Source organism: Leopardus geoffroyi, chromosome X (genome assembly GCF_018350155.1).
Source record: "Leopardus geoffroyi isolate Oge1 chromosome X, O.geoffroyi_Oge1_pat1.0, whole genome shotgun sequence".
Taxonomy (NCBI): Eukaryota; Metazoa; Chordata; class Mammalia; order Carnivora; family Felidae; genus Leopardus; species Leopardus geoffroyi.
The window spans coordinates 93,279,478-93,294,923 of record NC_059343.1 but is presented as its reverse complement, the minus strand read 5'-3'; the positions used below and the strand labels follow the sequence as shown (position 1 = coordinate 93,294,923).

The following is a 15,446-nucleotide window of genomic DNA, read 5'->3' as shown; positions in this document are numbered from 1 at the left end:
TGGATGCTGGAACCCAGATGGAGTTCGTTGGCTGGAGGGCTTCCTCTCCTTTTGTGACTGCCCAAGCCTTGCTTCATGTTTGCAAACCTGCCAGGGATGGACTGCCTGGTTTTCCCAACATCATGGTGCAAGTGAAATCTGCTTCCTTTTCCAGCCTGGGGAGCCCGAGGGGCAGCTACCTTGTCTCCATTCTTTCTTTTTTTTTTTTTTTTTTTTAGTGTTTATTTATTTATTTTGAGAGAGAGAGAAAGAGAAAGAGAGAGCGAGCTGGGGAAGGACAGAGAGAGAATCCCAGGCAGGCTCCAGGCTGCCAGCCCGGAGCCCAACGCAGGGTTCCGTCTCGCAAACCGGGAGATCATGACCTGAGCTGAGAGATTGAGAGTCGTTGGACGCTTAACTGACTGAGCCACCCAGGCGCCCCCTTGTCTCTGTGATTTCTAAGTAGAGCTCAGAGTCGGGACCCGAGCCACTGCTGTCCTGGGCTTATCTGACTCTAAAGACTTCTTTCCAGAGACCTTGTGATCTCTTCCTTCCCCAGGCCCCTGGGAGGCCACGTACTGAGGGCATGGAGGGGCCTTTCAGCCTCCAAGCAGGAGGGAGGCCAATGATCAGTCTGTTTGAGAGAGAGGCCTGGGCTACTGATGGGGCCCAGAGGAGCCGGGAGGAGGAAACCCATTTCAGAACTGGGCATTCAGTCTTTAAAAGAGAACACCTCCCAGGCCTGGGGTTGCCAAATCTTGGCAACAAGGATGAAGGTTTATTTGGTCATTTTTTCCCTTAAATTTTGAGAGCTGGATTGGAGAACATGAAATTAAAAGTCCCTCTTTTCCTCCCAGGAGAACCAAAAGCCCCAACAAATCCCATTATATTCTAACTCTCGGGATCTATAAAAATAATGAAAGCTCTCACTCCAAGCGGAAGGAGAGCACGTAGTCCATTTTACCCCTACGGAGGCTGAAGATCCACGGTACAGAAAACAGGGACAATTGATGGAGCTGAGATACAGAGCCCAGGTGTTGAGCCTGGGTTCTGGCCAGCATATAGGTTATTGGGTATCCATTAGCAAGTGTTTAGAATGATTTTGCAGCTGTCAAAAGCCCTTCCAGAGAGGATCTCTCTCTCTCACTCTTTTTTTTTTTTTTTAAGTTTATTTATTTATTTCGAGAGAGAGACCGAGCAGGGGAGGGGTAGAGAGAGAGGGAGACAGGGAACCCCAAGCAGGCTCCGCGCTCGAACCCATGAACCGTGGGATCATGACCTGAGCCGAAACCGAGAGTTGGATGCTTCACCGGCTGAGCCGCCCAGGCGCCGCATTGAGGATCTCGTGTAGGGATAGATACATGAACAATAACAGTAACTGAAGTGTATGTGGGAGGGACGTGCTTTAGCATCTGAAATGCCAGTTTTAAAAGTTAATTGCTCCTAGTGATTTGCCCCAGGTCCCCCATGAATTTGATGCAATTTAGTGCCAAGATTAAATGGATATCCCATACGTAAAATCCCTAACAAGGTCAACCTATCTCACTGGGAGGTAGACAAGAGACTCTTTGTAATTCCTACTGAGCTCAAAAATGAGAAGAGCCCAGTATTTTTGCAATTCATTCGTGACCTCAGGAACAAAACGGGCTCATGCAGATTAAGTAACTTGAGCAAGGTTACACGGCTAGTAAGCAGTAGAAAAGGTCTCCAAATTCTGTCGGGATCCAAATCCCATGCTCTTAGCCATCTGTCTTCCCTGGATTGAGAAATATCAGCTGTAGGACAAGCATCCACAGGATGTGGGAGTATATGAGGTTAGTTGGGCATGGGCTGGGGGATGAACAAGTTTCTCATCTTCAGCGTTTACTTACAGATATTCTTGCTGGTAGTGGTGATGGTGAAAGTGATCTATTCACATACTGTGATTGTTGCCCTTAATGACTAATAGTCCGGTGTTAGGTACAAAAGTAGGAGAGCCACATTAAGCAGTGTACCAAACCTCTCTTTCTAGAACTTTCTACAAGGAATAGGCTGGGGATCTGAACATTGTGGTGTGGAAATCAATGAATTGTGGTAGTGATGGTGTCTCTAATGTCCGAGTATCTGCATATCCTCAAGTAGTTTTCTGTGACTGTATGAATTATGAAAGAGAGCTGCTGATAACAAGAAGAGGGCTGGTTTTGACTGTAGTTTGCCATTTGCTTGTGGGCAAGTGGAACATATTTTCTAAATGTGACTCTGCACGTGCTGACCACATACAGAACGTCAGAAGAGTGTTTAAAATAATGACGTGAAGGGGCGCCTGGGTGGCGCAGTCGGTTAAGCGTCCGACTTCAGCCAGGTCACGATCTCGCGGTCCGTGAGTTCGAGCCCCGCGTCGGGCTCTGGGCTGATGGCTCAGAGCCTGGAGCCTGTTTCCGATTCTGTGTCTCCCTCTCTCTCTCTGCCCCTCCCCCGTTCATGCTCTGTCTCTCTCTGTCCCAAAAATAAATAAACGTTGAAAAAAAAAAAAAAAAGGAGGAAACGCTATATTTAAAAAAAAATAAAATAAAAATAAAATAATGACGTGAAAATCACCTTCTGGAAGACTCATTTAAATGCTTAGACCTTCAGTTAAGCATCGGACTCTTGGTTTCGGCTCAGGTCATGCATGATCTCACGGTTTTGTGGGTTTAGGCCCCACAAAGGGCTCTGCACTGGCAGCACGGAGCCTTCTTGGGATTCTCTTGTCTTCCTCTCTCTCTGCCCCTCCCCCGCTTACACTGTCTCTATCTCTATCAAAATAAATTAATAAACTTAAAAAAAATGTAAATGCTTAGACTTGAGGGGTGCCTGGGTGGCTCAGTTGGTTAAGCATCCACCTCTTGATTTCGGCTCAGGTCACGATCTCATGGTCGTCGTGGGATCGAGTCCTGCCTTGCGCTCCACACTGAGAGTGGAGCCTGCTTAAGATTCTCTCTCTCTCTCTCTCTCTCTCTCTCTCTCTCTCTCTCTCTAACAAAAGATGCTTAGATTTGAGCAACCAGAATACAGGCATACGTCACTTAGATTTTCACCAAACAGCCCTGGAAATCACCTGGCTCAGTCGTCCACGGGATCACACCTCTGTCAGGCACTCACAGGTCAGGCCTGGAAAGAGCTGTGGAGGTCTTTGCAGAGATTTCCTTAGTCTAACCCTGCCTGCTCCTTACTTTGCAGGGACCCTGGGGGGCATCGGAAGCCTCCTCATCTCACTTCCCTGTGCCCTTGTCCCCCAGTGCCTTCGGAGAGAGCCTAACCTGAGTGCGCCCTCCATGTTTTACAGGCCGGCGCAGGACATCTCATTGTCATTGTCGGCCAGGAGCTCACGGCCTCACAGTCCTACTTCTTCCCTCACGTCTGGGGGCTCCCTGCCCTTGCTGCAGTCTCCACCAGCCACAAGACTGTCTCCTGCCCAACACCCCTTGGTCCCAAACCAAGGAGACCACTCGGCTCACCTGCCTAGGCCACAGCAGCATTTCCTTCCGAATCCGGCTCACCAGAGCGATCATTACCGGCTCACTCAGCCTGGCCTGGGTCAGCAGCAGCAACAGCACCACCACCATCACCAGCAGCAGCCAGGAGAGGCCTATTCAGCTATGCCTCGGGCCCAGCCGTCGTCCGCTTCCTATCAGCCGATGCCAGCGGACCCCTTTGCCATTGTGTCCAGAGCCCAGCAGATGGTTGAGATCCTGTCAGACGAGAACCGGAACTTGAGGCAGGAGTTGGAAGGATGCTACGAGAAGGTGGCCAGGCTGCAGAAGGTGAGGCCCCCGTTTGGGGATATCAGAGTCGTCTTTCAATCTTATTTGTTTCACATCGATGTAAGTCTCCACTTACTGGTGCCTGCACGACTTCTGGGAAGGTCTTCTGGATTCTTCTCTCTGAAGGTTAGCTGTGGATCAGACTTGGGGAAAAGCCTTCTGCCTAACTTTCTAGGGGAAGTCACATTTGACATCTGTGTGAGGAGAAAACAAAACAAAACAAAACGAAACATAATTACACTGTTTTCCCAGACACCGTAGCCCTAATGAAAACTTGACTGGTTGGTTTCAAATTCCAAAAGGCAGAGAAACTTCTCCGTAAGTTCAAGAACCCTGGCCATTCCCCGTATAGGTGAACATCCTGCCAGCCTAAAGACCTTTTGTCTTGGTTATATTTTCCCCGGTACTGAATTGGGATCTTCGATGTGAAACCACAATTCCTACAAAAATCTCACCACTGTAGTTAGATCCAGATCCTGCCCTGCCTTGTTCTGGAAAAGTCTTAGAGCGCTTTTCCAAGTGGGAGTTCTCATAGCAACTTTTTTCAGCACCTCTTCTGTTGCCTCCTTTTTGCTTTGGTTTTCCCCTGCAGCTCACATTCAGCATCTGCTGTCTCTCTCTGGTGTGTGTGGGGGGCAGGAGGGGCTTAGCACCACAGCTGGGTGACAGGTGCCAGCCCTAGGCTGAGGAAGTAGAAAAACGGGTGTATGTCCCATAGAGTTCACTTGCTTCTCTGGGCCCGTCCTGTCTTCTCCAGCTGGGACTTTAGCTCTTGAGTGCCCTAAGCTAGGAATCTTAGCTCTTGGCCTCCAGTGGCTATCGGTGAATAGGGTTATGCCTTTGGCAGCCTCTTTGCAGCTTTTCTCATTGTGGTGCTCATGTGGTTTTGATCTCCCGACAACGTGAACTGTTCAGGGGAGGTGAGGGTGAAGGTGTGGGAGGGAGGGGACATTGCCCGGTTTTGTTCAGCAGCTCTGTCCTTAGGAGACACCCAGGAGTGGAAATTTCAGGGGCCCGAATGAAACTGAGAATTTGTAAACACCAGATCTGGGTCCTAAAGTCGAAGAGGGCTTACTGTCAGCTGAGGATTTTTTTTTTTTTTAATGTAGCAAAACCACCTCCCTCAGAGTGTGCCAAAATCTAGATGGGATTTCTTGGGGTTGAATGAGAAGCGTTTCTGTCTGGCTTTGCCCCCCCCCACCCCCACTTTTACATTTTCTCCCTCCTCTCGTTTAATGGTACATCCCTCCCTCAGTCATACTGGTGCAACAAATTTAACCATACTCTCACTCTCAAAGCAGACTGGCCTGTTTGGCTGATTGGGTTAAACGGTTAATACCCCTCCCCAAACTGTCTATTTCAGGGTGGCTCCAGCCCCGTCTCTGATGCAGTAATCGGCAAGGTGGGTGACAGGGGAGAGAAGCAGAATAGGATTTGTGTCGTTGTTTGTTGTTGCTTGTTCCCCAGTGGGGGGGGAAAGATGCCTCAACCAAGTGTCATTGGCACAGCTTGAGTGTTGCGGGAAGTGAAGGTTGACCCAATGCCACAGTGAATGAGAGGCATAAGTGGGGCAGAAGAGGGAAAGGAAGAGTATGGTAGATACCAGCTGGTGCTAGACAAAATACGAAGGTCCGAGGCTCATGAGGGGAATAATTAGACACAAACCCACCACCACATCCCTCTTCCCTGCCCCCACCATCCTAGACCAAACCAGGGGATATGCCCTTCTGTGACTTCTTTTCCTGGAAAGTCCTGTGGACAGAAGTTAACACCGGTCCATCTGGGGGGAGGGGTACGGCGTCTACACAGGGGGTAGGGAAAAATTTGGTACCAGATCTCGAAATAGTACTCCGAACAACGGGAGTGAAGGGACTGCCCTCCGGGTGTGGCATTCTGTGAGGGGACTGGAAAGCCTTGCCTTCTCAACGCTGCCCAGAGCCAACTAATACCAAGCCTGATCTTTCAAATGGAAATGTTTATTTTCTGTACCCAGCACTTGAATTTCATGCACGAGCTTTATCGGGCCCAGGCCTCGCAGATCTTGTCTCAAAATGCCATTCACCAGTTTTCACCTTCTGTGCTGTTATCTTGGTGCCATCTGCAAGGAGAAAAACACTCTGGAGTCCGCTCTTTTCTTTGGTGTAAGCCTCATTTGTTTGCAGGCAGTCCTGCCTCAGGCATCATTTTGGAGCTGGGGCAGGTGGAATCTGAGTTGTTTGGTAACCCAGCCTTTCCCCCGGTCTCCCGCTGGAGGCCTGATATTTCTCTCCATAAAGTACCCCGAGCTGTGTTAAGAAGGGTGGTGGAAAACTGAGAAGGAATGCGGAATGGTTGTAGGAGTCAGATTTAATTTGCAAATTGCTTAATAGGCCATGGGGTTTATTTATCTTATATAAATTATATGCAAATATCTCTGTGGCTGTTTTGTGTGCAATGAAGCTATACTGGTTACGGAAAGACTCTGGAGTCTAATTTCGTGTTTTCTTCCCGATTCGGGCTGATCTGGGGCAAGACCCTTTCTCTTTGAGGTTTTGTGTGTTGTTGGGTTTTGTTGTTGTTGTTGTTGTTGTTGTTGTTGTTGTTGTTGCATTTTACAGGATTTGCACTGGTGTCATAAAACACAACTCCGATCACGAATTTCTGTTCAAAAATCTGTCCTGGTCTCCCACTACGGGAGAAAGTCCAAATACCTGGCATTAAAGCCCTTTTATGATCTGACTCCAGTCTATCTTTGCAGCCAGATCTCATCAGCTTCCGTCCGTGTACCCCACGGTGTCCAGCCAAATGAGACTACTGGTCATTTTGGGAATGCATTCGCTCACTCAGAATAGAATACCCTTCCCCTCACCTCTGCTCATTGAAATCTGACCCAGCTTTCAGGATCTGACTGAAATGCCACCTCCTGCCTGAAATTGTTTGCCTCTCCCCTCACCCCAACCAGGAATACCTTTTCCTCCCCTGCTCTTTTGTGGCACTTACTTCTACTGTTGTGAATAATGCGTCCTTCTCTATATTCTTGTTCTTGATTAGGTTGAGAGCTCCTTGAAGGGAAACAATAATGTCCTCGTTCATATTCACACACCCTACCGTATTTAAAAAAAATTTTTTTAACATTTATTTGTTGTAGAGAGACAGAGCACGAGCAGGGGAGGGGCAGAGAGAAGGAGACACAGAATCCGAAGCAGGCTCCAGGCTCTGAGCTGCCAGCACAGAGCCTGATGCGGGGTTCGAACCAAGAACCATGAGTTCATGCCCTGAGCCAAAGTCGGAGGCTTAACCGACTGAGCCACCCAGGCACCCCGCCCCCACCATATTTGTTAAACGTTTATTTATTTGTGTGTGTGTGTGTGTGTGTGTGTGTGAGAGAGAGAGAGAGAGAGAGAGTGAGACGGAGAGGGAGAGAAGAGCAGGGGAGGGGCAGTGAGAGACAGGGAGACAGAATCCAAAGCAGGCTTCAGGCTCAGAGCTGTCAGCACAGAGCCCGACATGGGGCTTGAATTCACAAACCATGAGATCATGACCCGAGCCGAAGTCGGACGCTTAATCGACTGAGCCACCCAGGTGCCCCTCCCCACCATAGTTTTAAGAGTTCTGTAAATATTTGGCCCTTGGTAAAAGTTTGTTAGATTGAACTGAACTACTGCATAAGGCTGAGGCTTCGCCTCTGCCACTAACTCGATCTCAGAAAGGGCAGTTTTACTTTTCTGTCTGCTAAGATGGGAGGAGGTGTCCTTGTGAAGGCAGATATCCGGGCAAATTGAAACAAACATGGGAAAGCCCTTTGGAAACTCTGGAATAATGTTATCTATGTACCATATACATTATTAATAGTATTTTCAAAATTAGGAAGATTCTTATGCAGAAATGAAAATCATTTATAATTGTACTGATGACATTTATTCTCTCCTACCACCTTCTCTGACGGCACAAACGGTATTTGTTTCTAACCTGAGGGAGTCTCGTGACCCTGTGAATTAGTTGCTGAGCTGAAGGTTGATTTTAGCAATTCTTCTGGGAAACTTTTCTCATCTGACTGTGTTGTGCTGGCGTCGGGCCATCTGTAAAGCCCTGGGAGAAGCTGTTATTAAGGATTTGCATATATGTTTTCAGACCATCTTTCCCATTAAGCTCCTACCATCCCCACTATCTTTCCTCTTTTTTTTTTTTTTTTTTTTTTCAGGTGGAGACAGAAATCCAGCGAGTCTCGGAGGCATATGAGAACCTTGTAAAGTCATCCTCCAAAAGAGAGGCCCTGGAGAAAGCCATGAGAAATAAGCTTGAGGGTGAAATTCGAAGAATGCACGACTTCAACAGGGATCTGAGAGGTGAGGGACTTCCTTCTGAAGCACTGGCCAAGGTAGTGAAGGGAAAGGCGGGGGAGTGTACCTTCAGGCTCTCAGGGCTTGACCACCCCGCTAGCATGGTCGCTAAGTTGCAGGGCATAGATAAGGCTAGGGTTGGGGAACTGCAATAGAACTTGGTCCCAAGTTTGCTTAATCGAAGTGGGATGAGGTGATGTCTGAATCAGACGGTGTCCCTCCCGTGACTCCCGGATCCTCCTGGCCCTGCCCCCACAATCTGTGCTGCTTCTCTTCCCTTATGGGCTTTGCAGAAGCCTGTCTTGGGGCGGTGCAAGCTTGAAACAGTGACGTCCTCCACTGTTTCTAGGGCTCCCTGCTTGTGTTTCTACCTTAACCTTCATCACCTTCAAAACTGATGGCCTGGGGGATGTTATCTTCCGTCTTTGGATTTAGATGACCTTATTGATCAAATGAGACAACTGAACTGGATGCTGCCCATGGTCCCCTTCTAGCTCTGATGTCACACGATTTTAAAGACTTTTTATGACGACTTTGGTGCTCTTTTTTCCTGGTGAATGAAAGATGTCATATATTCAGGGGTAGATTCCTTCATTCGCATCTAGAATTCCACACTTAGGTTTTGTCAGTGAGGAGTGAAAGTGTTCGGTACTCACCTCCTCCTTCCCTACCATGGCTTAGTTCTGTTTGGGGTTCCACATTTGCAAATCTGTGTCTGTGTCACCTATTCCTGAGTAACAAGAAGAAGCAGGCTTGTTTTGCCCAAGATCAGTATTTATTTTTTTATTTTTATTATATTTTTTTATTTTGAGAGAGAGAGAGAGAGAGAGAGCAAGAGCGCGAGTGGTGTCAGGGCAGCGAGAGAAGGAGAGAAAATTCCAAGCAGGCTCCACCCTCTCAGTGCAGAGCCTGACGCAGGGCGCAAACTCATGAACCGCGAGACCATAACCTGAGCTGAGATCAAGAGTCGGACGCTCAGCTGACTGAACCGCCCAGGCGCCCCCCTCAAGATCAGTATTTAAAGGGCAGACACCATGTGCTTGGAAGTTCGTATATGAGGACCTGTTTGTTGATTGTCTTTGAATTCCACAGAGCGTCTCGAGACTGCCAACAAGCAGCTTGCGGAGAAGGAATATGAGGGGTCGGAGGATACTAGAAAAACCATCTCTCAGCTCTTTGCAAAAAGTAAGTCTGAAAGCTCCAGCAGCAGGTATGAATGTGTGGTTGGGAGCGAGATGTGTAAAAAGATCACACAGTTCTGTTATCCGTCTAGAACAGCCAGAACAGAGTGAATGCCATCTAGGGATTCTTTTTCCTGTTGGGGCATAAAGTTGGGAGTGTTGTTCTTTTCCTTCTAGGCCAAGAAGGCTGCTTGCCACATTTAGTCACATCGACGTGGCTCTTTCTGGATTAAAGCAGAGAAGCCCCTTTGAAATCCCTGCTTTTGTCAAGGCTAGCTGCAAAGGACCTCAGTGAACATGGGGTCGCTTAATGTTGAAGGGATTTATTGTTGAGGGCTCCATGTGCTAGCTCTGGTAGAGATGGGATTAACATGCAGGATTGATGATTAGTGTTTGGGATACCTGATGTGCACCTGCGGCTCCCTTGGTTCAACACCGTGTATTAAATCATATCGTCACATATTGGCAGACTCCAAGGGCAGCTACAGGAGGACCCGTCGCTATGGCCTGAACTAGTGACTCTGGTTGGAGAGTTGGAGGGGTGGGGGAGGGCAGAACTATGTCTTTCCTCATAATACTGTTTCCTTTGTCTGGAAATACTCCGGAGGACCGTGACAATGAACTAATCCTGTTCTTTATCGGTCCCTAATAGACTCCACCCAGCTAGACAATGCCTCATTCTTTCCAATTGCTACAATAAAACCAGCAATAAAAACTATGCAGTGGATTGAGTCCATAGGGGGAAACAGATGAACTACCCTCGCTTCTGCAGATGTCCATAATTGGTGTTCCCTACTCCCAGCCTCCCTCACTGGGGCTCCCAGCTAGAGTAGTGCATGGTGGGGACTTGTCAGGCCCCATCTCTGCTGGGCCTCCACATGACCCTTTCAAGTCATTCCATGCGGCTTCTAGTCAGCTTTTACAAGTTTGTTTGATCTTCACTTACAATACCCCCCTCCCTTCCCGGGTTGCTCTGTTGTGCTCTGGCCTCAGAAGTGGGGCTTTTTTTTCTTCCTCATTTCCCTGAGCCTCCCGTTCCTTTGTCAGTATGTCTTAGAGGGAAGAATGTAGTTTTTCTGGTGTCATCAGTACCTCGTGTAAATTGTTGTGAAGTTGCTTTTGCGGTGTCACCATTACCCTGGAAGTTAGTTCGCTGGTGGAGAAGATGGCGGCCTCCCAGGACAAAACAAAAGAGAAAAATGTATGGATTCTTGCCCTGGGATCTGCTAGTTCATATTCCTCCGTGTGTGTGTGTGTGGCGATGGTATTTCAGGTGTGCCACGAGCTCTGCTACTGGTTTATACAATGTGGGAATTTAGTAGAAAAAAAAAATTGTATGAACAATGCGGTGAGGGACTGTCGAATGGTTCTAGAAGGGAAAAATGGACTCCACTCAGCAAGCGGGGAAGAGGGCATGACTTATGGCCCTTTAGTTCTTTTCGCCTTTGGACATCGACGGGGTGCTGCATGGTTGGGGCTGTGGCAAGAGCCAAGAAGGTCCTCTTGAAAAGCCTCCCTGGGGAATGTGCTCCAGTTACACTAAAGAGACCCAACCAGCTCAACCCTAGGAGAAGGCAGTCTCATTAGAAAGAGTTTAGAACAGCCTGGCCTTAAGTATGGGCTCCAGTGTGTCCTCAATTACTAATTGTGAGACCTGGTACACGTTATTCAAGCCCTCCGAGTCTCGGGTTTTTTTTTTTCCATATACAAAATGGAAAAGAGAATAATGCCTCCCTTGTATGGCTCTCCTGAGGATTAAGTTAGTACAATATTTTGGTGTGCAGTGAGTATTCAACAAATGTTCATTTTTTTCTGAGGTGCCCCTCTATGGGTAGGTAAAGGGAGAGTGGGAGGGAACCCGGGGCTGCCCTATTAAAGTTTCTCTTAGAAACTTAAGTATCACGGTGTGCAGAGGAAGGGCACTCTAACCCCCAAGTGAGAATCAAAACTGTCCCTTTGCGTTTCTGGTATGAGGTTTGTCCCCGTTAAAATGGGAGGGACTTAGAAAGGCAGGGGGGTATCTACACATGTCATGGTCATCTGTACCTACAAGGCAATCCTGGACTTATTTCAGTTGGCAAATCACGTCAGTGAGTAAAGGGTGGGATTTCAGGTTTTCTACATTCTACGGAATACCATTTTTAGATCGATTTAACATATTGTCAGGAGGAGGTAACTGGGAAAATTTCGGGGGGCTCAGTTGCTCTTTTGCCAATACAAGACCACTTGAGGAAATACAATTGAAGACCCAAGCCTACCTGTTCTGTGTGTGTGTATTCTTTGCATAATACTTTTCATAAAACTTTTTTTTTTTTACATCTGCATTCACCTTGCTTGTGTACCACAACCATTGTTAGGTGACTTTTCTGAGTTTACATAACAAGTTAGCGGTAGAGCCGATGATAGGGTCTCAATCTTGGGTATCCTGGTGCATTTAGCCGTGTGTTAGAGGATATCTAGTAATGGGTATGATTGTCAGTTTTGCTCAGGTAAGCTTTTGAGCTAGCTCCGGAATGGCGGTATTGATAATTCATGTCTTGATAGATAAGGAAAGCCAGAGGGAGAAGGAGAAGCTGGAGGCCGAGCTGGCCACTGCCCGTTCTACCAATGAGGACCAACGACGACACATTGAAATCCGAGACCAGGCCCTGAGCAACGCCCAGGCCAAGGTGGTCAAGCTGGAGGAAGAGGTATGTGCGGTTTCCTTAAGGTAGCATATGAGTCCCAAAGAGGGGGCGAGCTGGGAAATCAGGGGCACTGGGGACTCCCCATTTTCGTGAACTGGCACCTATGCTGTCCCCCAACTGGAAGGTACCATCTGCTCCTTCTACTTACAGCTGTCCCCGTGTGAGTGGACTTTGATTTCTTTCTTCTTCCCTGCAAGTCCTTTCCTTTGGCTCCAGAAGAGAAAATCACCAAGGTCAAGAAGTAATTTCCATTTGCTCATTCAAATAATAAACTGACCACCTCCTTCCAAGTTCTTACTATGGACCTAGCCCTGCCTTAGGCTTGTGACAGATGCATATTTTTTTTTTTTAATTTCTGCCCTTATAGGGCTTTAAAGCTTTCTCTTAGAAGGGCTAAAAAATGGCTCCAGATAGTTTAAAGTACTCCAAGGATCTTAAAATCAAAATGGTCCTTGTCTCCCGATATTCAGTGGGAAGTTGGTCCACTCGGGTTAAAAAAAAAAAAAAAAAAAAAGAAGAAGAACCTTGATGGCTATGGCTCTCGTCCTAGGATTTATTTTGCAGATTGGTTCTGAAATAGAAGCAATCTTGAAGGGGTCTAAGACAGGATGGGACCCAGGGAAAATTTACAGTTTATGGCAGGCCTGGAACTGTGCCCTGGGCCTTACTGGCTATGTGACAGGGAGAAAGTGTCAGTTATTTGTGTGCAAGGATGGGGTCTTTCCTTGACAAATACAAGGGCCCCCCAAATCCTAAGCATATGATAAATGTGCATCTGATTAGTCTTGATGTGGATGTTACTCGATTGCAACACTGAACTGTGTTCATGTGAAATAGAGGGAATATTGCTGCTGGACTGTCATTAATTAATCGTGGGTGTCCGTTGTCATTGTATTGACGCTTCAGTGTTTTGTACTTCAGGGAATGGGTATGTTCCAACAAAAATGGATGCCAAAGTGCAACTTGGTGAAGAAAATTTCACATCTCACTATTCTAAAACTTGAATGTTTTTAAAAAAAAAAATTTTTTTTAATGTTTATTTTTGAGACAGAGAGACAGAGTGTGAGTGGGAGAGGGGGAGAGAGGTGGGGGAGGGGGGAGATGCAGAATCTGAAGCAGGCTCCAGGCTCCGAGCTGTCAGCACAGAGCCCGACGCGGGGCTCAAACCCAGGAGCAGCGAGATCATGACCTGGGCCGAAGTGAGATGTTCAACCGACTGAGCCACCCAGGCGCCCCTAAAATTTGAATTTTTTTAAGACAAAAAATAGCCTCCATTGTAACAAATTGGAAGCTTTATAAACCTGAGACCAAAAAAAAGTGTTTCGTGACCAAGCCCTCAGCCTTGTGGCTTTGGTATGTGAAGTGTCTTTCCTACCTTCATTCATGACCTGCCTCCTCTCCCTCGGGAAGAATGGTTCTAGTTCCCAGAGATCTCCTGACTCACAGATATCTTTTGCTTTTTGGGGATGGGGATTAAAGCGCTTGCTGGGATTGGGTTGTGGGTTCATACATTTCCAGTAGGTAATATTGCCTGACCTATGATGTCCTTGACCTGACTTACTTAATCATTAAACTACAGGTTGTATAAAATCTGGCTAGCGTCCTGCTTCATCCGTGGTCTGCGTCAACTGCTGAGTTGCTTTACTGAACATGAGGAATATTCGTATATGTCTGGTGTCCAGACCTCAGGGGCACAGTGTTTAACCTTTTGCTACTTCTCGTACATTCTTTCCCTTCCCCCTCTTGTGAAGAAATCGCAGAATCAATTACAGGACAAGGATAAGACTGTATCATTTTAGAGAAGGGACGAGAGACTGGCCGAGAAGTAGCTTGTTGGGTAGAGCCAGGAATAAAACTGGAATCTCATGACTCCCCAGCCCATGAATTCCCTAGCCCATGCTGCTTGTCTCCCGATCTGAATCATCCTTTGGTTCCATTCCCAAGGAGAAAATGTGGGCGCTTCTTGTTCAGATTTAGTAACCCCTGCATCTTTTCATTAAAAAAAAAAAAAAAAAACAAAACCGCTCCACCCGTTGGGCCCCTCTTTTTCAACAAGAGGCCTGTCCAGACTGCTTCGAGATTGGGGTATATACACAGTCCTGCTGCCCCTCCAGGAAGGGTGCCCATCCAGTAGGAGGTAAATGGGACAAAGACTCTGCAACTCTCTCGGTTTGCTGTGTCCTAGGGCTCAGTGGTAACTGGTTGTTAATCATGAAAATAATATGCATCTAAGGAGAGGATGTTAATTTGTAGTTCCCACTGGGCAGCCCTCACTGAAACAGTTGCCTGAAATATATTTCTGGCTTCAGACTTCTGAGGCTTTTCTGGGCATTCGTTCCAGAGATTTGTAGTCGTTTTCCAGGGCCCTGCCCCCAAAACACGTAGATTTACAATTTAAAAAAGAAGTTCGCAAACTTAGGCTAGGGTTGAATCATGGCATCTAGCGGCCAGATATGTCAAATGAACTCATCAATTATTGTTAATTTTTTAGCCCTCATCCAACTTGTGCTTTCGCTCAGAGGCTAGTGGTTGGGAAATTCTGAATTGCTCTTGCTACAGGAGGTGGAACATTTGATGGGGGAGAGCGGGCCGGGAGCCTTCTACCCAGTAGAATCACAAGGGCAGAGGCCGTGTAATATCTTCCAGACTCTTTTTCTCAAGAAAAATCCACTGATTCGTGTTTTCTTTTCTGTTTTAGCAGCCTATCAGAGCTCGCTTTGCTCTTAGGTGGTGTTTGTCTTGTCTCCTCTATAATATTCGAAGGAAACATTCCTTTTCCTTATTCTCAAATACAGGAATTGATCATTGAAGTTTGGCTTTTCTGCTGGCACTCAACCCCCACTAAGCTCGTTCTACCTGACCTCAAATTTTTTAAGTACGGGACATTAGGGAAGGTGGCCCTGGAACTAATCGAGTAAGGAATCTTCACTGTTCACAAAATCAGTGAACATCTCTGAATCAAGAAATGGTATTCATGAATAGAAAATGTATTCCTCTCTCTGTTGGAGATGGCTTATGTATAGTCCTTTTGGAAGGCAGAGGAATATGTCAGACATTTGCCTATGTCTTGTATAAACAGAGAATTAAGTTATGGCTCACAAATGGCACCCCGAATTTTTCCTAGAAGTTCTTCCAGGGGAAATATTTATAGTCTGCTTAGCAAAGGAGAATTAGGGAAATTTTCCCAAATTAAGTCATTTGTCTAGGGAGTATTTTCTTAGCCTGCTAAGTGTCAGGGCAGGTCAATACATATATCAAGTTGTTATGTTGTACACCTGAAACTAATATAATGTTATATGTCAAATATATCTCAATTAAAACAAAGACTGCCAGGGAAAGATTATGGCTACGTTAACGGTCCAAGGACCCTTGCATGCATTTAATGTCTTTCTCGGTACAAAGTCCTCACGTAGATGCTTTTCTCGAAATTCATTTCATTTTTCTAATCCCATAAAGACTCTTGCCCATGATACTGTGCATCCACTGTGCTCTCTAAGC

The 15,446-nt window shown here is 46.8% G+C and overlaps 1 protein-coding gene across 2 annotated transcripts in view; it reads left to right on the top strand.

Moving 5' to 3' along the window:
- The window catches only part of AMOT (angiomotin), a 63,881-nt gene that overhangs the window by 21,592 nt on the left and 26,843 nt on the right, over nt 1–15,446 (top strand). For both annotated transcript variants that reach the window (XM_045470614.1, XM_045470615.1), the window contains exons 5-8: nt 3,284–3,761; nt 7,942–8,086; nt 9,173–9,265; nt 11,806–11,951. In XM_045470614.1, the coding sequence (XP_045326570.1) occupies nt 3,284–3,761; nt 7,942–8,086; nt 9,173–9,265; nt 11,806–11,951 (862 nt within the window). The remainder of the gene's footprint in view (nt 1–3,283; nt 3,762–7,941; nt 8,087–9,172; nt 9,266–11,805; nt 11,952–15,446) is intronic.